A 26,316-nucleotide genomic window follows, 5' to 3' on the forward strand; every position below is an offset into this window, starting at 1 on the left:
TCTCCGCCCTTCTCAGCGCCAATGCGGTCGAGCCCGTGCCATCCGGGCAAGAAGGGCTGGGATTCTATTCCAGGTACTTCCTTGTGGAAAAGAAAACAGGGGGGATGCGTCCCATCCTAGACCTAAGGGCCCTGAACAAATATCTGGTCAAAGAAAAGTTCAGGATGCTTTCCCTGGGTACCCTTCTCCCCATGATTCAGGAAAACGATTGGCTATGCTCTCTGGACTTGAAGGACGCCTACACGCACATCCCGATACTGCCAGCTCACCGACGGTATCTGCGATTTCAGCTGGGCACACGTCACTTCCAGTACTGTGTGCTACCCTTTGGTTTTGCCTCTGCGCCAGAGTGTTCACCAAGTGCTTGGCTGTAGTAGCAGCGGCACTTCGCAGACTTGGGGGTACACGTGTTCCCATATCTCGACGATTGGCCTGGTGAAGAACACATCCGAGGCAGGAGCCCTGCAGTCCATGCAGATGACTATTCGCCTCCTGGAGCTACTGGGTTTGTGATAAATTACCAAAGTCCCATCTTCTCCCAGTGCAGAAGCTCGAATTCATAGGACGCTGCTGGATTCTCGGACGGCTCGCGCCTATCTCCCAGAGATGAGAGCCAACAACTTGTTGTCCCTCGGTCTTGCGGTGTGCGAACGTCCCAGCAGATCACAGCTCGGCAGATGTTGACATTGCTGGGCCACATGGCCTCCACAGTTCATGTGACTCCCATGGCCCGCCTTCACATGAGATCTGCTCAATGACCCTAGCTTCCCAGTGGTTTCAGGCTGCTGGGGATCTAGAAGACGTGATCCACCTGTCCACGAGTTTTCTAGAATCCCTGTATTGGTGGACAATTTGGTCCAATTGACTCTGGGACGTCCTTTCCAAATTCCTCAGCCCACAAAAGTGCTGACCACGGATGCGTCCCTCTTGGGATGGGGAGCTCATGTCGATGGCTCTGGGCTCACACCCAAGGAAGCTGGTCCCGCCAGGAACGCGATCTGCAGATCAATCGTCTGGAGTTACGAGCGATCTGGAACGCTCTGAAGGCTTTCAGAGATCGGCTGTCCCATCAAATTATCCAAATTCAGACAACCAGGTTGCCATGTATTACGTCAACAAGCAGGGGGGCACCGGATCTCGCCCCCTGTGTCAGGAAGCCGTCAGCATGTGGCTCTGGGCTCAATTCCCGTGTAGTGCGACAGATCTTCCAGGTGTGGGGCACCCCCTTGGTAGATCTCTTCGATCTCGAGCCAACCACAAAGTCCCTCAGTTCTGTTCCAGGCTTCAGGCCCATGGCAGACTGGCATCGGATGCCTTCCTCCTGGACTGGGGAGGGTCTGCTGTATGCTTATCCTCCCATACCTCTGGTGGGGAAGACTTTGTTGAAACTCAAGCAAGACCAGGCACCATGATTCTGATTGCTCCTTTTTGGCCGCATCAGATCTGGTTCCCTCTTCTTCTGGAGTTGTCCTCCGAAGAACCGTGGAGATTGGAGTGTTTTCCGACCCTCATCATGCAGGACGAAGGGGCGCTTCTGCATCCCAATCTCCGGTCCCTGGCTCTCATGTCCTGGATGTTGAGAGCATAGACTTTGCCTCTTTGGGTCTGTCAGAGGGTGTCTCCCGCATCTTGCTTGCTTCCAGGAAAGATTCCACTAAGGTGAGTTACTTCTTTCTATGGAGGAGGTTTGCCGTCTGGTGTGACAGCAAGGCCCTAGATCCTCGCTCTTGTCCCACACAGACCCTGCTGAATACCTTCTGCACTTGTCTGAGTCTGGTCTCAAGACCAACTCTGTAAGGGTTCACCTTAGTGCAATCAGTGCATACCATTACCGTGTGGAAGTTAAGCCGATCTCAGGACAGCCTTTAGTTGTTCGCTTCATGAGAGGTTTGCTTTTGTCAAAGCCCCCTGTCAAGCCTCCTACAGTGTCATGGGATCTCAATGTCGTTCTTACCCAGCTGATGAAACCTCCTTTTGAGCCACTGGATCCTGCCATCTGAAGTACTTGACCTGGAAGGTCATTTTCTTGGTGGCAGTTACTTCAGCTCGTAGAGTCAGTGAGCTTCAAGCCCTGGTAGCCCAGGCCCCTTACACCAAATTTCATCATAACAGAGTAGTCCTCTGCACTCACCCTAAGTTCCTGCCAAAGGTTGTGTCGGAGTTCCATCTGAACCAGTCCATTGTCTTGCCAACATTCTTTCCCGTCCTCATTCCTGCCCTGCTGAACGTCAGCTGCACACATTGGCCTTCTATCTGGAGCGGACACAGCCCAATAGACAGTCCGCCCAATTGTTTTTCTTTTGATCCCAACAGGAGGGGAGTGGCTGTGGGAAAACGCACCATATCCAATTGGCTAGCAGATTGCATTTCCTTCACTTACGCTAGGCTGGGCTGGCTCTTGAGGGTCATGTCACGGCTCATAATGTTAGAGCCATGGCAGCGTCGGTAGCCCACTTGAAGTCAGCCACTATTGAAGAGATTTGCAAAGCTGTGACGTGGTCATCTGTCCACACATTCACATCTCATTACTGCCTGCAGCAGGATACCCGACGCGACAGTCGGTTCGGGCAGTCAGTGCTTCAGAATCTGTTCGGGGTTTAGAATCCAACTCCACCCCCTAGGCCCATGTTTATTCTGTTCCAGGCTGCACTCTCAGTTAGTTGGTAAATTTTTAGGCAATCTCAGTTATGTCCTCACCGTTGCGAGGCCCAATTGACCATGGTGGTTGTTTTGAGTGAGCCTGGGGGCTAGGGATACCCCATCAGTGAGAACAAGCAGCCTGCTTGTCCTCGGAGAAAGCGAATGCTACATACCTGTAGAAGGTATTCTCCGAGGACAGCAGGCTGATTGTTCTCACAAACCCGCCCGCCTCCCCTTTGGAGTTGTGTCTTCCCTTCTCTTTGTCTTGCTACTAATGAGCTGGCCGGCACGAGCCGGTTCGGGCGGGAAGACTGCCGCTTGTGCGCATCGGCGCGCGAGGACTAGCAAAGGACTTTGCTAGAAAGTGTTCCGATTGGAGGGGCTGCCGTGGACGTCCACCCACTCAGTGAGAACAATCAGCCTGCTGTCCTCGGAGAATACCTTCTACTGGTATGTAGCATTCGCTTTATACTGTTTTGAGATCTTGCCAGGTACTTGTAACCTGGAGTGACCACTGTTGGAAACAGGATGCTGGGCTTGATGGACCTTTGGTCTGTCCCCGTATGGCATCACTTATGTTCTTAATGTGCTGAGAGCACAGAACCCCGGGGAGCCCCTGTCTTCAATACATACATACCATTTATTACATTGTACCCCACGCTTTCCCACACATGGCAGGCTCAATACGGCTTACATAGTAACAGTATAAAGAATACAAGGTCATAAAAAGAGCAATATGTAGTAACGCAGTATTAATGGGGTTAACGGATAAGTGAATTGGGTGCAGAAGGAAATGAGCGTTGGGAGGTAGGCGTAGAAGGATGGAGAGGAATGGATATGGGGTAGCATAAGGATAATGGGAAACATGTCCATGTATAAAAATCGTCAATAAGAATCATGTGGCAGGCTTGGTTAGGTTGAATCGTTAGGGTAGCTATCTTAGAGATGGGTCTTCAGTGCTTTCTGAAGGGCAGAAGGCCGTTGATGGTACATCTGCAGCAAACTGTCCCCAATACGAATCAATTGTGTTTCTTCCAGCTAGAAATGTCTGGAAACACTGAAGTACAGTTCCCGCAATACCACATTCTCACAACCAAGATAATAGAATCTGATCTAGCGTATAAACGCTACAGAAATGTCAAGGAGAATCAACAAACAATCCGAATGCTTCATCCACGATAGCAATGCTAATGCCTTGGTGCTGCAGGCCTTGCAAGACACATACTGGTGCGGGTCCAGCAACAAATATTGAGACAAATAGCTCTTCAGCCGCACATATACAGATTTTTTCAATGAGCTTAGCCAACCCTGCAATGAGTAACTAGGACAAAAATTGGCTATCTCTTGAATCCCAGTAAGGTCTTTTATCAACCAGGCAAACAGTAGCTACTTTCAGCTCCTCGGGGAAAAATCCTTCTTTCATGGAGAATTTACCATGATATCAATACAGGACAGATAGAGGTGTATTTGAAAGCACTTAGACTTACAAGTTCCATAGTAAGTTCCATAGGTTATTATGGAACTTTGTAAGTCTAGTGCTTGAAAATGAGCTCCCAGAGTTTCTCAATTACAGAATTGCTGGGGACAGAATATTACCTGTCCCAACTGGAATCTTACCCATCCCCCCCCACCCCCCCATCCTCACAAGAATTTAACCTGTCCCCACTCAAATCCCACACGAATTAATGGTACCTAAAAAAAAAAATTCCAGTGGGCTCGAGCCGCATCACTGCAAGGGAAGGAACGGAAGTTGGAACTTGGATCATTTTGGTGCGCCACATGTAAGACTTGTCCTCTGATTCATTGGCACTGTGTGCTGAGAGGTCGCCACATGCGTGCTCCGGTAGGTCAGGTGACATCTGATGCTGGTGTCTGTGTCAGATCTGAGGTCTACGCATCAGCCCGGAACAGAGAGGATTAAATAAAAACCTGAATGGTATATCCAATCTGCCCAATAGTCACCCTCATTATTAATTCATAATTAAATCAACAATGAAACGTGATATTATATACTTGATTATGGTCCCTTTCTTTGCATTTCTGGGACATAGACCATAGAAGTCCCGCCCGGCCCTATCCTTATGTTCCAACTGCTGGAGTTGTCATCGAAGCCCACTGCAGCCCATTTGTCTTCTCATTTGTGGGAATGCCAAACTGTAAAAGTCTGTCCAGCACGGTCTTCATATTCCAACCACTAAAGTTGCGTCTAAGCCTTTCTAGCCCACCCCTAAACCAGATTGCCATATATGAACACAGACTATACAAGTGTGCCCGGTAGGAGGCCCTAGTTCATCACAGCCAGAGTCGCCATCCTAAGCGTCACTCGTCAATCCAAACACATGCAGCCATTTAAGTTTAGGTTTTTATAACTTCCTTTTCTAATTAGAGGTACTCTGTGTTCATCCCACACCTTTTTGGAATTCCTCAGCATTTGTCTCTACCACCTCCTTAATGGAGACTTTCCACATCTGTGCTGTTAAATCAGGAGGACGAGACAGAACGCAAAGAACTTGTCCTTGGTAGGTGAGAGACTGGCGCAAGTTGCAGCATACACTTCCATGAGAACTCCCGCAGGAACTGTTTCCGTACCCATGGGAACTCGCAGGAATTGTTTCTGTCCCCATGGGAACCCCGCTTCCGTGTACGTCTCTAGTTTCACACACTTTTTCAGCAAAAAAGGGCTACGACATAACCGACTGATGCTGTGGGCTACATGATTTCAAATGAGATCAGATCTCTGTTTATTTCACCTCATCAAACATATTCCACTGGCAAGTAATCTTTATTGGATACTAGTAAAAAAGGCCCGTTTCTGACCAAATGAACGGGCGCTAGCAAGGTTTTCCTCGAAGTGTGTATTGTTTGAGAGAGTGTATGTGAGAGTGACTGTGTGAGAGTCAGAGTGAAAGTGTGAGTGTGTGTGTGTGAGAGAGAGAGGTGGAGTCTGGGTGTGAGTGTGTTTGTGAGAAGAGAGTGTGTGTATGTGAAACACAGTGTGAGAGTGTGTGTGAGAGACACGATTCTCTGTGAGAGTGAGTGTATGAGACCAAGCGAGTGTGTGAGTGACTGTGTGGCACATAGAGAGTGAATGTGATACATTGTGAGACAGAGTGTGTGAGAGTCAGAAAGACATTGTATATGAAGAGAAGAGTGTGAGCCTTGCCCTCCCAATCCATGCCCATCTGTCCCCTGCCCCCTCCATTCATCCTTTTCCAGCATTTCCTCTCTCTCCCTGAGCCCCGCCATCTCAATCCATGCCCAGCCATGCTTCTCTGTCCCCTGCCCCCTCCATTCATCCTTTTTACAGCAATCCCCTCCCCCCCTGAGCCCTGCCATCTCAATCCATCCCATCCAGGCTTCTCTGTCCCCTGCCCCCTCCATTCATCATTTTCCCCAGCAATTCCCTCTCTCCTGAGCCCTGCCATCTCAATCCAGGCCCATCCATGCTTCTTCTGTCCCCATCCATTCATCCTTTTCCAGCAATTTCCCTCTCTCCCCTGAGCCCTGCCATCTCAATCCATGCCCATCCATGCTTCCTCTTGTCCCCTGCCCGCCCATTCATGCAATCCTTTCCAGCATTCCCCTCTTCTCCCGGAGCCCTGCCATCTCAATCCATGCCCATCCATGCTTCTCTGTCCCCTGCCCCCTCCATTCATCCTTTTTCCAGCAATTCCCTCTCTCCCTGAGCCCTGCCATCCAATCAATGCCCATCCATGCTTCTCTGTCCCCTGCCCCCTCCATTCATCCTTTTCCAGCAATTTCCCTCTCTCCCTGAGCCCTGCCATCTCATCATGCCCATCCATGCTTCTCTGCCCCTGCCCCCTCCATTCATCTTTTCCAGCAATTCCCCTCTCTCCCTGAGCCCTGCCATCTCAATCCATGCCCATCCATGCTTCTCTGTCCCCTGCCCCTCCATTCATCCTTTTTACAGCAATGTCCCCCTCTCACCCTGAGCCCTGCCATCTCAATCCATGCCCATCATGCTTCTCTGTCCCCTGCCCCCTCCATTCATCCTTTTCCATCAATTCCCCTCTCACTCCCCTAGCCCTGCCATCTCAATCCATGCCCATCCATGCTTCTCTGTCCCCTGCCCCCTCCATTCATCCTTTTCCATCAGTTCCCCTCTCACCCTGAGCCCTGCCATCTCAATCCATGCCCATCCATGCTTCTCTGTCCCCTGCCCCCTCCATTCATCCTTTTCCAGCAATTCCCCTCTCTCCCTTCCATGACCCCCCCCTCGCATCCATGCTCTTCTGTCTCGCATGTCCCGCCCCTTCTTCCCCCCCCCTTCGCATCCTTGCTGTCGTTTCCTTCTCCTCTGCCCTCCCGCTCCCATTGTTCAACTGCCCACCCTCTTCTCTTCCCCCTACATCCCTTTTTTTTTTTTTTTTTTTAAATTTACCCTCCGTGGCGGCGGTTCCGGCAGCGCAGCGTCAGGGAAGGAGGCGGCGCTCCCGACGTCTAGCCTTCCCTTCGTTGTGTTTCCGCCTTCTTCTGACGTCATCCTTGACGTCAGAAGAAGGCGGAACACAGCGAAGGGAAGGCTAGAGCGTCGGGAGCGCCGCCTCTTCCCTGACGCTGCGTTTGTTTTGGTTTTTTTTTGCGCCGTCGACGTCATGACGTTTGCCCTGTACGTCATGACGTTTGACGCGAGGGCCGGGCAGAGACGGCTGGCAGCCTGGCTGGCTTCACACCACGAACGCCACGAACCCTTCAGCCTTCAGGGAGTGTTTTAGTGACTTCAGAATGTTGTCCTCATTAGAACGTTCACGGTGCGTTTTATTATATTAGATGTATCCAAAATCTGTTACAGAGGAAAAGATTGCAACAATTGGAAAGATTTTCTTTTAAAAAAATAAGCCCAAAATCATTAGGAGCAAATGGACAATAGACTTCCAGTGGCTTGTGTTCTGAATTAATGAACGAACAATCGAAAAAATTTCCCTTGCCGATTTAAGGATTCCCTATTTTTCTTTTGATAGAAACCATTTCTCTCATTTGCCACAGTCAAAGTATATTCAATATTGTTACATAACCATAACACACGTCTGGATCCCTAGTACGCCTTTTTTTCTCTTGCCATTTGCTGTAGCTCACACCGCAACTGATGCAATGTGGTACCAAGCCATGGCAAAGGTTCATTACCTGGCATCATAGTGACTGGCTTTTGAGGGGCAACTGTATCCAATGCTGTTTGTATAGATTGGTTCCGATGATCCACCATCTCCTTAGGTGTTAGAGCAGAGACATCACCTAGCAATGGGCACCATACAACCATTATTGCAATGGGGGTCCACTTTCGGTCTAATGGTTCTAACTGTGCCTATTGATCTCCCACCTGCTATAGGTTGTAACAGGATATCTAACAATAACATACAATGGCCAGCCCAGCAATGGGCAACACCTGCAGAACAGTAGTATAGGACCAATCTAGCGGAACAGACACAAGATCTAATATATCCCCAACTACATAAGTAGATTGGTCCACTAGATATAAATCAACTGCTGACAATGCATCAAACAATATGTGAAAATTGGCACAGTGGGAGATTATGGGCAAATTAAAATAGTCTAGCACTATCAAATTTGCCATTTCTACAGGTAATGCGACTAACAAATTTAAAACCAGACTGTCTAGGTGTGCCCCAAAGACTGATTTGAGAGCCACTGCTCTAAAGGTTTTCAGAAATTTATTGATAAACAAAATCATATTGATACAAACTGACAGTTAAGTAGCTATGTATTTTGTCAACAATCAGGGAGGAACAGGCTCATACCTCCTGTGTGGGAGACTGTTAGAATGTGGAACTTTTCTCACGGGATGACCTACAGAGTTATGTACCTGATGGGTACAGATAACTCCTTGGAAGACAAGGTGAATCATGTACTACTACTACTACTACTATTTAGCATTTCTATAGCGCTACAAAGCGTACGCAGTGCTGCACAAACATAGAAGAAAGACAGCCCCTGCTCAAAGAGCTTACAATCTAATAGACAAAAATAAAGCAGCAAGTACTAACCATATGAGTGATCCCTAGATGATGGTGTGGTTCATATGATTTTTCAAGAGTGGGGTACCCTCTCAGTAGATCTATTTTGCTACTTCTCATAACGGGAAAGTACCTCAGTTCTGTTCCAGGATAGGGACATATGACAAACTAGCCTCAGATGCTTTCTTCCTAGATTGGGGGGGGAGGTCTTCTGTATGAATATTATTCAGTACACCTGACGGTGAAAGCTCTTCTGAAACTCAGAAAGGATTAGGGAACCATGAATTGTCATAGCCCCCTACTGTCTGAGACAAGTTGGTTCTTCCTCTTGTTGACATTTCTTCCCTTCTTTTCAGATCTTGATTTAATCCGACACATTCTCTTTCCTACTCACGAAGCTGGTCATGCTTTAGACCTTATTTTACCTCCCCTTCTAATTCTCTCTATCTCTGATCTTTCTGCTGCCCCACTCCCTTGATCAGATCACTTGTTATTGCACTTTGATTTTGTACTGCACCATCCCTTATCTTTCCCAGTTGATCATCTCTAGTCTCCCTTCCTAACTTTGCAGCTGTAGACCCCTCCTCCCTTACCTCCTCTTTTTTTTCACTTGCTTCCCTTCTAATTTTCTGTCTTTTCCAAATCTTCCTTCTGGAATTCTTCTCTGACTAATGCTGTCTCTGTGAAGTTCCCCACTGTGCTATGCCCCTGGGTCCTTCTCGTAAACACTAGTATCAGCGGATTTTAGGCTTAAGTGCCAACTACGTCATTCTGAATGGTGGTGGCGTCACTCCAAGTCCCCTTGTTGACACAACACTACTTGTGTTTACCTCCATTCTGACAGTGCCCAGTTGCTTTCAGCTAGACACCAGATTTATACCTCTCTCATTGCCTAGGCCAGTGGTTCCCAAACCTGGTCCTGTGGAGGCACCCCAGCTAGTCAGGTTTTTAGGATACCCACAATGAATATTCAGGAGAGAGATTTGCATGCAGTGGAGGCAGTGCATGCAAATCTCTCTCATGAATATTCATTGTGGGTAGCCTGAATACCTGACTGGTTGGGGTGCCTCCAAGTTTGGGAACCACTGGCCTAGGCCTTTAACCGTCAACAGAAGCTCTTTATAGAGTCTCGATTGTCTTCCTGAGGTCTCCCCTTCACTTACTCAGATAATCTCAGCTGAAGATTTTGCTAATCACTTCCTTCAAAAAACTGCCACCCTCTTTCCCCTCCTCCCTTCTTCTCCTCCTCCCTTCTTTCTCTGTCCTCATTCTCTTCTGCACCTGCTGCCCTTCCCTTGCATCCTTATGTCAGGGCCCCAATTTAACCTACCTTCTCTTTTTTTCGACAGGTACTTCTCTTCCTGCATAAAATCTCCTGCATGCTTGACCCTATTCCCTCTCACTGGATCAGTCTTGACCACTATGGTCTCATTCCCCTAGTGTTTACTGTGATCACAAGCAGTCTGTCAATGGGTACTGTCCCTACCGCTTTGGAAGAATGCCGTCATCAAACCTGTTCTGAAAAAACCTTCTCTGGATACCTCCCTTCTCTTTTAACTATATAGGTAACTTCCTTTTCTTTCCAAGCTTACCGAGAAGATAGTTCTTTTGTCCCAGTATATTGAATCCTCCATCTTCTCCACTCCTTCCAATCTGGTTTCCATACTGGTCACTCTATAGAAACTATTATTGACTCCCTCCTTAATGACTTCACTCAGCTCAGCTCTAGATTGCGGTCTAGTCCACCATTCTTATTTCTTTGGATATCACCACTGTTTTCGACCTTGTTAACCCATTCTCTTCTGACTCGGCTTTCTTGAGCTGGTATCTCTGGTACTGTCCTCGACTGCTTCACTCTTCTTTTGATGTTTCTTTGCCAATATTTGATCCCGTTCTTTTCCTCTCTGTTGTGATGTTCTACAGGGCTTCTTACTCTTGCCCACCACTTTTCAATTCCTAGCACCTTTATCTGCTCTAAATCCAGTTTTTCTCGCTTAGGTTTTACATCTACACAGATGACACTCTCTTGGTCTCCCACCACCCACCTTGCTAACCCTGATCTCTCCCTCTTCCAGACCTGTTTGTCAGCCATTTCTCCTGGCTGACTTTCAAATCACTTGTTCTAAATCCTACTAAATATGTCACCATCTGAATTCAGGTAACTTCCCACCTCCCACTGCAGTGTCCTTCCTTGTCTAGTATCCCTCTTACGCTTGCTGATTCCCTCAAGTACCTTGGAGTTCTTTTGATTCTCACCTCATTTGCATCTCACATTTCCACACTGAAGTCCTGCTTTCTCCTTCATTCGGATTCGATACGTTTTTTGGATGATTCTTCCTGTGCTACTCCTCTCTCCTCATAGTCTTTCTCGTCTTGGTTATTGTAATGTGCCTTTGCTGGTCCTTCCTAATATCTCTCTCTCTCCCCCATTTAGACAGGTTCAAAATCTGCTTATCTGTCGTCTTAGTCCATGCCCACTGGTCAGAGAGGGTTTCCCCTTCTTCTTGCACACCACCATTGCTTCCTGTCAACTATCATATTCACTTTAAGCTTCTTATCCTTGGCCTTTAAGGCTGTTTATGATGACTCCCCTTATCTCTCTCTACTGTTCTCTCTCTATTCCTCATGGTTGCTCCGTTCCTTCTTTCCATCATGCCTTTCAATCGTTCCCCTCCCGTTCACCTCTCACATCTGGAATTTACCCATAATTCTACTTTTTTTACTTCCCTTCTCTATGGGACAACCTCCCTTAGCTCTTCACTCATCGAGCAGTGTCCTTTCTCTGCTTTAAATCCCTGTTAAGACCCATTTCTTCAATTTAGCTTTTCCTTTTATTACTACTTCTGATGGCCTTGGACCAGATTGCTGCCTACCCCGATTTTATTTATTTAGATTATCTTTTTTTTTTTCTGTTTTATTTTTCTATCTTCTATTCTTTTCTTTCTCCTCTTTTCTTTACTATATTTTGTAGTTCTTTTCCAGCTCATTTTATAGTATTATACATAGCTCTGATATATAGCAAATTTTAATAAACTGAAACATTCTTCCACCCACACAATTTCCCTGTGCCTTTGGTTGCCACACAACTCTAAATATAATTAATAGGAATTAGATGCAACGGTGTGAATGGAGATCAGTTTTACAATATTTGTTTAAAAATGCTATTTAGTAAAGCTTTCTTGTCTTATTTCAATATACTACAACTCAGTTTTAACTTTTTATTTTAGGCCCAGATTGTTCTTTTGGTAATTCTGTTATTAGCAATTGGAGATTTTATTATTGGAACATTTATCCCAATGGAAGACAAAAAGCCTAAAGGTTTCTTTGGCTATAATGGTATGTAAGTATATTGACACTTGCTGATGAAATGCACGTTTTGAAACACTTTTAACATAACCTTGAAATCCAGATATGTTGAAATGCTTCTAGATAGATATGTAAATTTGTTTTATGTTTCTAAAATCACAAACTGTCCCATATTAGTATGTCAGTGTATATATCCACTGAAAGCATTTGTTTAAGCTGAAATGAAGCTGTAAATGTTTAGTCTATTGCAATACTCTTCCCCCCCCCCCCCCCCCCCAACACAAGCACATGACTAAAAAAAAATGTGGGGGGGAATGGTTTAAGATGTTAGAACTGTAAACGTATAAGGTAAATTTTATTGGTGTCAGGGCTGCTATTTATTGCAGACTTTAACATTTGGTGGTGTAGAATTTTATATACCCCTGAAAACACTCACCATTTAGTCTTTTCATTCATTTTCTTTTTTCCCCAATGTTAAAACAGTATGGGGGCAATTCTATAATTGCACAGATGCTATGATAGAATACAAGAATAAATTCACTTATGTGCAAAGTTAGGTGTACTTAGCCGTGTCAATGGCGGGCGTTACTGGATGCACCTAAGAACTATGTCACATGTGCAACTTTTATATTCTGTAAGTTATAACATAAATGGTAGACACACTTGTGGTCTATCCATATGTATGCCTCTATCAGTTATGTGCTAATGCACTCTCTCTACTTTATAGAATAGCACATAGTGCACATGTGCATGCAAGTGCCAATTCTCAACACTTCAAGGTACACAACTACACACAGTTATAAAATTGCCCATTTTATGTGTTCAAGAATTTAAAACATTAATTTTATCTTGTATATCATCTGTAAGCCCAAAAGCTATTGAAGCAGTGTACATATTTTGGTCTGTTTATAATGTTATTGTATGGATTTAATGGGCAGGTACAGTACTGAATTTGTGAACCTTGAGTAGGAATTACTTGTCCAATTGAAATAAGTCTCTTACCATGGGGGGGGGGGGGGAGGTATAAATTAGGTCTTTGAGACACAATGAAGAAACAAGAATAATTCAGAATCTATATATGTAATTGTAAATGATCCCTAATGTCCATGGTATATTAATTGGGTAATTAGTATCAGGCACTAAAATTATTGGGTAACAAGTAAACCATCTTGCAGAATAAATCTTGTATAACTAGAGTTTGGGATTGGTTCTATGCTGTATAACAGGGGTGGGCAACCTCTGTCTTTTGAGGGCTGTAGCCCAGTAGAGTTTTCAGGGCTTCCCCAATGAATATGCATGAGATCTATGTGCATGTACTGCCTCCATTGTACGTAAATAGATCTCATGCATATTCAGACATCTAGCAATGTGTGCTGGGGTGGAAGTTCCATCATGAGTGGGTCAGAGAGCTTTTTGAGCAACGTAAGTCTTAGCTCCCGAAGACGCCTGGTTGGCGAAACACAGAACTGTGTGAGCTCAGACATGGAAAAGTTTTTATAAGCAGTGACATAAGCGGCAAACAGTTGGTGACTAGAAAACTTGAAGACAACATAGTCTGAAATGGAAATGAACACTCTATCAAGAGCTGGCTGCTTATATCTGTGCGTTGAAATGATAAAGGAAGAATCCATTGACTTTGTGAAGGAAAACGGTTTGAAATTTGATTACTTCAATTACCAACAACACGAATGTTATTTGAAGAACTGAAGGAGTGTTTGAGAAATGATAAACTATGAAAGAAGTTGCCGCATTGCTTAGCTTAATTCAGTGTTAGAGGGGAAATAAAGTGTTTTTATACTTAGGTTCAACTACACATTGGTAAATTTAATGTAGAGTGGTGTCTGATAGTGATATGCATGTTCATTGGGTAAATTCTGCAAACCTGACTGGGTTGTAACCCCCAAGAACTAAGGTTGCCTCCTGCTTGTAAAGGGTCCATAAGATTTTGAGTTTGACTTTTACTGTTATGTTAGTGATCAAAAGAAATGTTAGAGGACTTAAAGTAGTTGATTTTTCTCTGAACAAGTATACAAGACTATTTCTAAGTATTTCAGATTTCATTTATCTTCTGTGTAAGACAGTCAAAATGGAAAAAGTTGCAGACTACAGTAACTCCTGCCAAGATTGCTCCAAGAGCAACCCAGAAAATCATTGACATCTTTAAAGATCTACAGATCTCTCAGGGGGGGGAGGGGCATGTCTCCAAATGGGTTTTGCACATACCATAATAGTAATGAACCTGACTTCAAGCCAAGGTGTGTGGAGTATGATCTCAGTCTCTCAGATTCACTGCTAATGCTTGCTGCTGTAAAGGAATTAATGGGATAAAGGGTCATGTATTCGATATACCGCCTTTCTATGCAGTTACTTTTTCTGTCCCTAGTGGGTCACAATCTAAGTTTTTTGTACCTGGGGCAGTGGAGGGTTCAGTGACTTGCCCAGGGTCACAAAGAGCAACAATGGGAATCAAACCCAGTTCCCCAGGTTCTCAGCCCACTGCGCTAACCATTAGATACATGCATCGTGTCAAAGAGATTTTTTTCTGGAGTTCATAAGATGTACCCTGAATAGACAGTCTATCCAGGTGTGCTTGAAAATTCCTTTTAATCAAACCATTTTTTTTATTTAGAAATAAACCATATCCAACAAAGAGACATAGGTAGTCCTTCAGTGTCCACAGCAGGAAACAATTTTGAAAGAAGTCAATGGGTACATTGTCCAATTGATTGACTGACTCTTTCCCCCCCCCCCCCCCCCCCCCCCCCGGCTACAGAATCTATTAGGCTAGTTTGTGTTTGTTGCTGCAAAGATGATATACTCTCTGACCCCACTTTACCGCCACCTCCAGTCTGGCAGCGGCGAAGGTCAGAAGTAAAAGTCAATCCTTAGTCATCAAGGCCAGGAACTCTGACATTCAACAGAGCCACCTCCATATTAGGGACAATCATTTCTGCTATCACTGTTTGAACTTGGTTAGAAACCGAAGGCCAAAACGTAGGTATTAGGGGGCAGGTCCGCCACAAATGCATATATGTCCCCCTGTCCAAGCAGCCTCTTCAGCACGTTTTCCCCTTCTGAGCCCCCCAAGTGCCCAGTTTCAGGTGTGCACTACCATTGGAACAACATTTTCAAAGCATTTTCCACTAGTTGAGTAGCATATGATATCTTGTGAATGTGTTGACAGATTTGCTCCCATTCCTTATTCCCGAAAGTCCTATTTATAGCCTTTTCCCACTCAAGCATGTATTTAGGTCTCTGAAAACCATGAGGAACTAAGGAGCTTATAGATTAGAGAAAGTGCTCCCTTAGGAATGGCTCTACCCACTACCTGTTCAAAACCACTCAATTCCCCTCTAACCTGTCCTACTAAGTCTTCCTGTTGTAGAAAATTCTTTGCCTGTAATTGGAAACACATCCCTGGTGAACAGTGAATAGTGTTCCTGTAAACTGGAAAAGCTAGTACCTGTCCTCGATGCATCAACTGCTCAAAATAGAATTGTCCACGCTGCTCCCAATGGTGAAAGATCTTCACATCCCTCCCTGATGAGAATCCTTGAGCATACCTCCTCAAAGGAAGAAAACATGATGCAGTCTTTCCTCTCCCCCAGCAACTCAGTCATTAACTTACTCCAAACATACATGGTGGTCTTAGTGAATGGATTATCCATGTGCCAAAACTCTTTATTGTTGAAGCCCACTCATGGTAAGTGTTCAAAGAGAATCCCCTGCTCTCACCCTCCAGCCCCCACCCCCCACTTCAGCTTGAGCCACTGCTTCCACGAGACCAGCCTAGCCTGAACCAGCACCTTCAATTGGGCAGCCCAATAATACTTTTCCCAAATTGGGTACTCCCATCCCGACCTGTTGTTTAGGTAAAAATAACACCTTCCTTCCCACCCTTGGCTTTCTCTCTCCCCCCCCCCCCCCCCCCCCAATAAATCTAAAGACTTTACAATACCAAATCCCAAAGGCTTCCAGTGGTAGATCAATAGTCGTCAAAAATGATAAAGGGGATGGGATGACTTCCCTATGAAGAAAGGCTGAAACGGCTTGGGTTCTTCAGCTTGGAGAAAAGACGACTGAGGGGAGATATGATAGAGGTATATAAAATACTGAGTGGATTGGAACGGGTAGACTTGATTCGCTTGTTTACTTTTTCAAAAAATACTAGGACTAGGAGGCATGCAATGAAGCTACAAAGTAGTAAATTTAAAACGAATTGGAGAACATATTTCTTCACTCAACGTGTAATTGAACTCTGGAATTCGTTGCCAAAGAATGTGGTAAAAGCAGTTAGCTTAACCGGGTTTAAAAAAGGTTTGGATGGCTTCCTAAAAGAAAAGTCCATAAGCCATTATTAAAATGGACTTTGGAAAATCCACTGCTTATTTCGCTTATTTCTGGGATAAGCAGCATAAAATGTAATGTACTATTTTGGGATCTTGCCAGGTACTTGTGACCTGGATTGGCCACTGTTAGAAGCAGGATACTGGGCTTGATGAATCTTCAGTCTGTCCCAGTATGGGAACATTTATGCACTTATGTACTTTTGTAAACCCTAAAAGAAGTATAAAAACTTAGACAGGACCATCATTTTAGCCACCTCCATTCGCCTCATCCAGAATAAGAATAGTTTATCCCATCTATCCAAGCTGAGCTACCAGCAGTTCATTCCATTTATACATTATCTTGTTATCTCTTCCCAAGTTCACTCCCAAATACTTGACAGAGGAGTCCACCCATTGAAATGGGAAATCCTGTTGAATACATGATAGCTCCTCCACTGCAACTGAAATATTTAAGAATTCCTTTTTGATAAGTATGCCTTAAATCTGGACATTTTCCCATATTCTCCCATTAACTGTTGCAGGGTCCCTAGAGTCTCCCTTGTAGCATGTGCTATAACCAGAATGTCGGCAGCAAACAGAGATCTTGTGCTGATGACCTTTAATCTCTAACCTGATGATCTAAGGATGCTCCTGATTAATCTGCACTAAGGGTTCCACCACTAATGCAAACAATAATGGGGATAAGGGGCACCCCTGCCTAATTCAAACACAGGTGAATATCTGCCATCCACCTTAACACAGGTTATAGGTGTATTATACCATGTTTTTATCCAAGTAATGAAGTGGGGACCGACCCCCTTCTTTCTCCAAAATTTGAAGCATAAAGGGCCAATTCACCCGATCAAATGCCTTCTCAGCATCCACTACAACAGCCATAAGGCGCACCTTGTTCTTTTGTGCTCGCCAAATAAGGACCCTCCTTATTGCATCCCCCGCCTGTCTTTTGGCTATAAGGCTTACCTGAACTGGGTGGATCAACACAGGCATTACTTTTGCCAGGCAATCCGCTAGCATTAAGGCCAGGGCTTTAGTATCAATGCCCAAAAGTGTGAAGTGGTTAAGTAGTAGTAGTAGCTGCCAAGTAGTAGTAGCTGCCACATTGGGAGGCATCCTTGCCCGGTTTAGGAAGGATGGTGATCCCAGCCAGCCTTGTATAATTCTCTCCCTGTTCAAAAGAATTAAATAACTGGACCAGCAAGAGTACTAGGTGATGATTAAACTTCTAATAAAAAAGAAAAAAGTCCCATAAATCCATCTAGGCCTGGAAATTTTCCCACTTTAAGGGCCTTTAATAGCATTATATACCTCCTTCTCTGTAACTAAGCCCTCCAGAGTTCTTGAGAGATCTTCATGTATGTAGTGATGTCCATTTCAGCTGCCTGAGTTTCCGGAGTATAAAGCTGTTTGTAAAACTGCATAAATTGCTGTTGGATCCTCCTCCTCTTTTGTATAGACTACATTATTGGCCCTCTTAATGCTTAAAATATTATTCCGAGTTTGTTGAACTTTGTCTCTGGGCCAGTAATTTACTGGCCCTACTTCCAAATTCAAAGTATTGTTGTTTCATTCTATCCAACATCTACTTAATCTCTCTCTCAGTGCGCAGCTCCAATCAGTCTAGCTTCGTTCTCCACCCGCGTCTTTTTTTTTTTCTCCCGTGCAATCCTAATAAAGTCCCCGTGTGACTGCCTTAAGGCATCCCCAAATAGTCTGTGTGCTATACTCCTATGGATCATTATCGCAAAGATATTCTTGAATAATTTTGCTCTATTTCCTCACCACAACTGGGTCTTTAAGTAAATTATCATTAAGTCTCCATATTTTGTTCCTGCTTTCTCTTGCCCCCAGTTTACCAGAGCCTATGCTGGAGCATGATCCAACCAAGTGGTAGAATCAATCTTGCTCCTTTCCACTGCCGAAGACACCCTTTACTCCCACATTGGAAATCTGTGTGAGAATATATGTCTTGTATTACAGAATAGTAGGTGTACCCCCTCTCCCCTGGATGTTTAGTTCTGTAGATATTGGTCATATCAAGGGTATCTAAGAACATACTCAATTTTTCTGTTCCCTATTGAGAGCCCTCTTACTGCCCCCCCAAATTGTCCAAAGTCAGGTCTACTGTCAGATTAAAATCTCCCCCTACCATTAATGGCTTGTTGGACCTCCTTGGTGAACATTGGGAGCATACAAGCTGACCAATGTCACTAGTTCTCCGTTCATCTTCCACACCCAGATCAACCACCTCCCTTCTATATATCCATGTTCAGTAACAATTTCCACAGTGACATCACTAGCTATCAAGATGCTGACTCCCCCCCCCCCCCAAAAAAAAAAAAAAAACACACACACACACACTTCTTCTTATCCACCCTATTAGATGCAAAGAAAGTGAACTGGAAGTTCTTATGTGTAAGCAAATGTTCATGACCCTGCCAGAAAGGGAGTATCTTGGACAAAACAGTCTTGTACTTAAGCCATTGTGAAGGTTTATACATGAGCTGTTAGGAAAAAAAGCTAGATGGGGTTGGGGGAAAATGCTGGCTGCCTTAGGTTTACCAAAGAACACCTACATGACTCCATAAGATTACTTGAAAAATGTTCTCTGGACAGATAGTTATTGTGACCAAAATATTTAATTTGGCTTTTTTTTTTTTGTGAAAACCAAACACTGCCTTTCCAATCAAGAACCTCATCCTGATTGTAAAGCCTGATGTTGGACTGCCTTCCTGCAGTGGACCTGGATGGTTTACCATCTTTGGTGGAAAAATGAATGCTGCTTTTTATAACAGCAACTTCTAGAGGTGGATATCAGACCATTGATGCATAAGTTGAAGCTGAACCAAAAGTGGATCACACATCAAGACAATAACCTTATCAGGCCTCAACAAGTTTTTATAAAATCATTGTGCCATCCCAGAAACTTAGGAGCCAGTAGATGAGACCTCTCTCGCTTTTTTTTCCCACTCATCCAACACTGTCCACAGTGTTTTGTTTTTGGGGGGGAGGGTATAGGAATGGAAGGAAGGGAAGGAATCCCCTCCTAGATCAGCAATATATCTTTTAGGAAGATTTATTAAGGCTCTTTCTATTGTGACTGTGGCAAAGAAACTTGAGTAAATCAGTTCCTTAAGGTGCTTTTGCAAACCAGTGGTGTAAGCCAGCAGTCTCCCTTCTCAAAGCATGCTGCCAGCTCTTTCTAAGTTTGAGATGACACAGGGCAGGAAGTTTGGAAAGTCCTGTGGTTTCAAGTCCCACAAGCCTTGAAGCTGTGAGACTTCCCAAACTTCCTTCACTGCGTGACTCAAGTTTAGACAGCTGCATCATGATATGGAGCTGGGAGACGGAATTTACAAGGAAGCTCTGCGAAGGAGAAAAAACATTCAGAGGATTGATCAGTGCAATTTCTATGTGCTATGGTAATCTGGTGCCTATGATTTGTTGAACCCTGCCATAAATATTCAAGTAAAGCAACTATGGGATGGTTGAAGGTTTGTGTTTTGGATTGGCCAAATCAAAGTGCCGACCTGAACCTTATTGAAATGTGGCAAGATGTTGAAGGTAAGCTGTTCATACAAGGAAGTCTTCAAACATTTTAAAGGTGAAACAGTTCTACATTGAATTAGTTGATATTGCTGCTCAGGGGGTGAAGGGGTGTGCATGCTTTTTTATGCAGGGATATTTACTGAATCTTGTTGAAGAAATCAAAATGTAATAGTCTGTTTTTTTTTTTTTTTTTTTTTTGTGGTTTAGATTGGTAACTAACCCCTCTGTTTAGCTGTGCGGCAATGCCGACACAGCCCAATCAAAGGGCTGTGTCGGCATTAGCGTAAATGGGGGGTAAATGTGTTCAGACTTTCTCATTACATTAATGAGATTCTTGTTTTGTTTCCTGATAGCTGATATATTCACAGAAAACTTTGGGCCAGATTTTCGAGGAGAAACATTCTTCACTGTTTTTGCTATTTTCTTCCCTGCTGCTACTGGTATATTAGCAGGAGCAAATATCTCAGGTGATCTTGCGGTGAGTAGAATGAGAATCATTGTTAATAGAAAATATTCATATTTTTATTCTCAATGTTTATTTTAGAAATGTGCATATCAAGAATAATTTTAAAATGTATTTTTGTTACTTTTCAAGGATCCTCAATTAGCCATACCTAGAGGAACAATGTTGGCCATTTTAATAACTACAATAGTTTACATGGGAATTGCTGTGTCTGTAGGTAAGTGATGTTTTACTTGAATGCTGCTACATTCTTAATTATGATCATAAATAGCAGACTGCCTGCTGGAACTCTGTTTTGTTTTGGATCTTAACTCACTAAGGGGGTCTTTTTGTTAAGGTGTGCTTGTGTTTTTAGCTTGCACCAAATGCTGAGATGTCCATTATATCCCTATATCTCAACATTTAGCGTCAGCTAAAAATGCTAGTGCACCTTAGTAAAAGACCACCTCAATCTTTTCTGAGTATATATTTCATGTTTTCCAGAGTTATGTTTAGTACAGGTTATATGGTCTGCCTAGCTACTCTGAATTTTACCCGGCTACTTGGATGATCAGTGCAGCTTAAAAAGAACACTGCTCCTCCTGTACAAGTACCATTTTTTTTTTAAACACTAGGGGCACTTTTGAAAACATTGCATATACTAGAGTATGACATGGGGGAAAAGTTTGTCCCCGTCCCCATGGGCTCTGTCCTCATCAGCAGAAGCCTCGAACAATTATGATTTTATATTTAAATCCTTATTATTAAAGTATAAAAAGGAACAATAAGCTGTGCAACTGTGTATAAATTACAAATAGAAAGCAATAATAAGCAGCTATAATAATGTTCTTATCCTGTGTTTTCTTGAATTAAGGTACTGTCCCCATCACACCACCTCTACTGGCAGCTCTTCATGTCTCTTCTTGTTCTTGTACCCTTTGCTGTGCCTAGCACTTAATTTTTGCACTCATTCCTTAAACACCCTCCCTCATCTATTTCTTGATTTATTTATTTTTTGCTGGCATTAATTTTGTAAGCTATATTGTTTGTTTCATTTTTTTTAATTAACAGCTTAGTTAACCTATGATAAACTACATCTGACTCGAGACCAGCTCTACTTCAGGAAGCAGGTGAAAGCCTGGCTTTTCTCCCAAGTCTTTAATATATATAGTGACTGACTGACTATACACTTATTCTGCACCTGGACTGGCTTGCTGCACACGCTGTACCTAGACTAGTACCTCCATATTTTGTTTAATTGTACAGAGAACTTGCCTTGAGTTTAGCCACTCATCTATCCCAATCAATTTCGCTGTCTATCTTCTCACCATCTATATATCTGCACTTGGCTCCTTGACTACATAGTAAGCTGTATTGTAGAAAAAGCATTAACATCATATCTGTTGTTTGAATGGTCTAATGTGCGCTTATTAGGTGTTTCATTGCGATTATCCTGACATCTCATTATCTGTTATTTGGGAGTGTTCTTCCATGTTATCTATTATGGTATTTTTTGTATTGTACTGACATATTTCTGTTATGATTATTCTGCAGTGCTGTAAAATGTATATATTACATTTTACAATTTATTATGCTTGTTATACTGCTTGGCTTTTTACATAAAACGATCAAAGCGGTATAAAAAAACATTTAAAATCAAAATAAATAAGACAGCATCATTAATCAGTATTTTTGATACTGCTTCATTTTAGTCCTATTATTAGGTTCAAATTTGCCATTTCCAAGCTTATCTCATTTATTGTGTTTGTTTATATTTGAGCATTTTACTATTGTTATGCTATTAATAAAATTGTAAATTTTATGTTAAACTGTACCTGTTGTACTCTGCCTTGGGTGAATCTCTTCATAAAGGCAGTTAGTAAATCACAATAAATAAAATGATACACAGTATGCCAAGTAAACCTGAATTATGTAAAATTAATTTGCTTGTTATGGCATATCCTACCTGATTAGAGGTGATGTCTGCTGTCACTGATAATTTGAATTGTGGTGTTGATCAGCAGAGATGACTTTCCTGTCTCCCCCTCCCCCAACCGGGATTATGCCTATATTTACTGGTTTGACTCATTGTAGCAAGATTTGTTTCCTTTGTGTCCCAAGGATCAATCCAGACAAATGGGTTGTGACCATCCGCCAGTGAGTGGAGATGTAGAACTCTGAGTTGTGCCTCATAAGCTCCTGCACTTAGCAATCAAGCCGGTATTTTCTGTCTCCAGCAGGCAGGATAGCAACTCCTGTGTGCTGTGGTGACTTCTGTGTGGCCTCTGGTCCTGCTTGCAGATTCAGTTGAGTTTGAGGTTGAGAATATCCTGTGCCTCAGGTGTAAACCTAGTGGTCTAGGTCCCTCCCTGCTTCCCCGTTGCCACTTTGTACAACTTTATCTCAGTCTTCCCTTCTCTTTTTCTCCTGCCTCTATCTTAAAAACAAAAAAAAAAAAAAAAAACAGCCACTGTGGTTTTTTTTGAGAGCGCTTGTGCTGTGGGAAGTTTGTGAGACTTCTCTGTGCCTTGGAGGTCACAAGACTGGCTGTTTTCTGTGTATATTATTCTCTGTCTGAGCCTATTAAGCCTTGTGCGAGCTGCAGGAGAAAGCTCTTGGCTACTGGTTCCTGCATGCTGTGTGTTACTTCTGTGGACATGCTGCTTTTGCCTACTTTGGCCATTGGTACTCTATCTCCAGGAGCTCAATCCAGCCCTCTCCAATGGCAGGTTTGGCGGGCTCAGCACCAGCGGCTCCAGTGCATAGCGAGGCTTCGGCAGCCATTTTGTCAGCGGATTCTTTGCCCGCTACTGTGTCCTGGGATGTTGCTTTTGCAGGGATAGAGGTTTCTGCCCTGCTTTTTGCCTGAATTTTCTTTTATTACATCAGACCTTTTTTTATTAAAGTCAGCTCAAGCTACCTCTCCTCCTTCCCCTAACATTGCTTTTGAGAAGCAGCTTCCTAAGAAATGAAAACTTTTCTGTGTTGCAGGATTTCGAAAATGTTCCTCCTTGGGACTCATAGGAGGTTCTGACTGTCTTAGTGTTGCTGATGGCCCTGACTTGGACATTTCAGAGGCAGACGGGATGATGATCCTACCCTAGGTAGACTGTTTTTGAGAGTGGAATTGCCTCTGTTGTTCACAAAATCTATAGAGGCTTTAAACATTTCTTCCCCTGCTTCAGTCCTCTGATCCTGCTCCATATATTGTGTCAGATACTAAGAGACATCCTGTATCTTTCCATTTTCATGAGGCTATGCAGGAGCTTATTGCAGCTCAGCGGGAGGCCCCTAACCTCTGGTTAGCTCCGGTAGAGAGGGGCACTGGTCGATAGTCCGTCTTTTGTCGTCCCAAAGAAAGAAGACTCTTTTCACTTGGTTTTGGATGTCAGGGGGTGAGGAAGTCTCTGAGTGCTGCACTTACGCATGGAGACCATTGGACCTTAAGGAGGCTTATTTTCGTATCCCAATTTGGCCTCCTCACAGGACATTTCTCTAGTTTGCAATTCTGGAAGATAATTTTCAATTCAAGGCCATGTCTTTTGGCCTCGCCACTGCACCTTGCACATTTTCAGAAGTTATGGTGGTGGTGGTGGTGGTGGCAGCCTTTCTTCGCCTGCAAGAGATCCAGGTACATCCTTACATGGACGACAGGCTAATTCGGGCGCCTTCTTATTAAGAGAGCCTTTGCAGTACATAGACAGTTCTGTCTCTTCTTTCTGTGCTGGGTTGGGTGGTGAATTATAGCAAGAGTCATCTCATCCCCACCCTGGAGTTTCTATGAGCGTGCTTTAGTATCCAGGCAGGAAAGGTTTTCTTGCCTCAACATTGTCAGCTCAAGCTCAAACAGCAAATTCTTAGGCTTCTCTCTCTTCCCTGCCTGCAGGCATGGAGATATGCTTAGGTTCTCGGGTCTGTGGTGGCAACTTCAGATGTTCTGCTTTGTGCAAAGTTCCATATGCGGCCCCAAAGTTGTCTCTGTTGAGCTGGTGGTCTCCGGTCTTGTGCAAAGTTCCATATGCAGCCCCAAAGTTGTCTCTGTTGAGCTGGTGGTCTTCGGTGTTGTGGACATGCCCAGCTGGTGTCGTAGATGCCTCAAGCCAGACGGAGTCTGACTTGGTGGCTTCTCTATGCATACACACAGGCGGGGTTGCCCTTACAGACTCCCAGTTGGTCTGTTCCCACCTCTGATGGTAGTCTCTTTGGATGGGGGAGCCCATTATCTCCACCAATCTGCACAGGGCCGTTGGTCAAGATTGGAGGCTTCCTGGTCCATCAACAGATTGGAACTTCGAGCTGTCTGGAAAGCTCTACTAGCCTTTGTGCCTCCTCTTTTCTGGAGACCTGTGTGCATGTTCTTGTTGACCAGCTGGTGTCGTAGATGCCTCAAGCCAGACGGAGTCTGACTTGGTGGCTTCTCTATGCATACACACAGGCAGGGTTGCTCTTACAGACTCCCAGTTGGTCTGTTCCCACCTCTGATGGTAGTCTCTTTGGATGGGGAGCCCATTATCTCCACCAATCTGCACAGGGCCATTGGTCAAAATTGGAGGCTTCCTGGTCCATCAACAGATTGGAACTTCGAGCTGTCTGGAAAGCTCTACTAGCCTTTGTGCCTCCTCTCCTCGCGGAAGACCGGTGTGCGTGTTCTTGTACAATGTCGCAGCCGTGTCTTACATCAACAGACGAGGAGGAATAAAGAGTGTATCTTTAGCCCAGGAAGCGCATCTTCTTTTTCAGTGTGCAAAATTGAACATTCTGATGATTTCAGCATCTCACATAGCAGGTTCACTGAACTCTCAAGCGGATTTACTCAGCAGAGTGTCTCTTGACCCTGGGGCATGGCAACTAACAAAGACTGCATTTTGCCTCATTTCCAAACAGTTGGGCCTTCCGATTCTGGACCTCATGGCATCCAGACTCAATGCATAAGTACACAGATTCTACAGCCGCTTCAGGAAGAGACTCCATAGGAATGGATGCACTGGTAGAGCCTTGTCTGTCGGACGGCCTCCTTTGCGTGTTTGCTCCATGAGCTTCTGTGGGAAGGATGTTGCACAGGTTTTGTGTGTCATCCCAGGAAGGCCGTTCTTGTAGTTCCGGTCTGGCCCAGATGTCCTTGGTATGCGGACCTCATCCGTCTTCAAATTGCTCCTCAGGTGATTCTTCCTCCACAGATAGTCTTGCTGCCTGTCTGTTGAGAGGGCGTGATTGAGGAAGAAGGGTTATATAGATGATGTTATTACTACCTTGCTGCATGCCCAAAAGCGGTCCACTACTACTACTTATGCTAGAGTGTAGAGAACTTTTGAGATCTGGTCTGCACAGAATGTTTCTCCATTTTGGTCTTCCATGTCTCAGTTTATCCTTCCTTCAGGAGGGATTAAAAAAAGGCTTGGCTCCCAATTCGCTCAAGGTTCAGGTGGCAGCGTTTGCGTATCATAGAGGCAAGATACAGAATGCCTCATTGGCTGCTCACCCTGATATAGTTTGATTAATCAAAGGAGTTACTCATCTGCGTCCCCCTCTCCACAATATTGTCCCCAGTGGAGTCTTCAAGTGGTTCATAAGGTTCTTCAGTTGGCCCCTTTTGAGTCTTTTCATTTGGCAACTATCAAAGCTTTTACTTGGCAGTATTTCTAGTTACCATTTTGTCAGCACAGAGAGTTTCAGAGCTTCAAGCTGTCTTGCAGGGATCCCTTTCTCTGCTTTTCTGACTTGGGAGTTTCCATACGGAAAGATTGTATACCTTTTCATGTCAATCAGACTGTGTTTCTTCCTTCTTTTTCCAAAATATGCTTCCCTGTGACTGTTGGATGTGTACCACTACCAATATTTTCAGGGGGTCTCATCACCTTTGTCCTCTTTGCGGGACCCCAGAAGGGTTGCCAGCCTTCAAAACGACAGTGGCTCGATGGCTTAAGGAGGCTATTTCTTCCGCGTACATTCTGAGGGGTAGATTTGCTCCCATGCATGTCAAGGCTCATTCTTTCAGGTCTTTGGTGACTTCTTTGGCAGAGTCTAGGACAGTTTCTTTGGC

The 26,316-nt window shown here is 44.2% G+C and overlaps 1 protein-coding gene across 1 annotated transcript in view; it reads left to right on the forward strand.

Annotated features, from left to right (window-relative positions):
• Positions 1 to 8,461: 8,461 nt before the first annotated feature.
• The window catches only part of LOC115459627 (solute carrier family 12 member 2-like), a gene marked incomplete at its 3' end in the record, with an annotated part of 43,846 nt that continues 25,991 nt past the window's right edge, over positions 8,462 to 26,316 (forward strand). The window contains 4 exon segments of the mRNA XM_030189434.1: positions 8,462 to 8,515; positions 11,861 to 11,969; positions 20,188 to 20,312; positions 20,430 to 20,514. Of these exon segments, the coding sequence (XP_030045294.1) occupies positions 8,462 to 8,515; positions 11,861 to 11,969; positions 20,188 to 20,312; positions 20,430 to 20,514 (373 nt within the window).

The sequence above is a fragment of the Microcaecilia unicolor genome, unplaced genomic scaffold, assembly GCF_901765095.1.
Source record: "Microcaecilia unicolor unplaced genomic scaffold, aMicUni1.1, whole genome shotgun sequence".
Taxonomy (NCBI): Eukaryota; Metazoa; Chordata; class Amphibia; order Gymnophiona; family Siphonopidae; genus Microcaecilia; species Microcaecilia unicolor.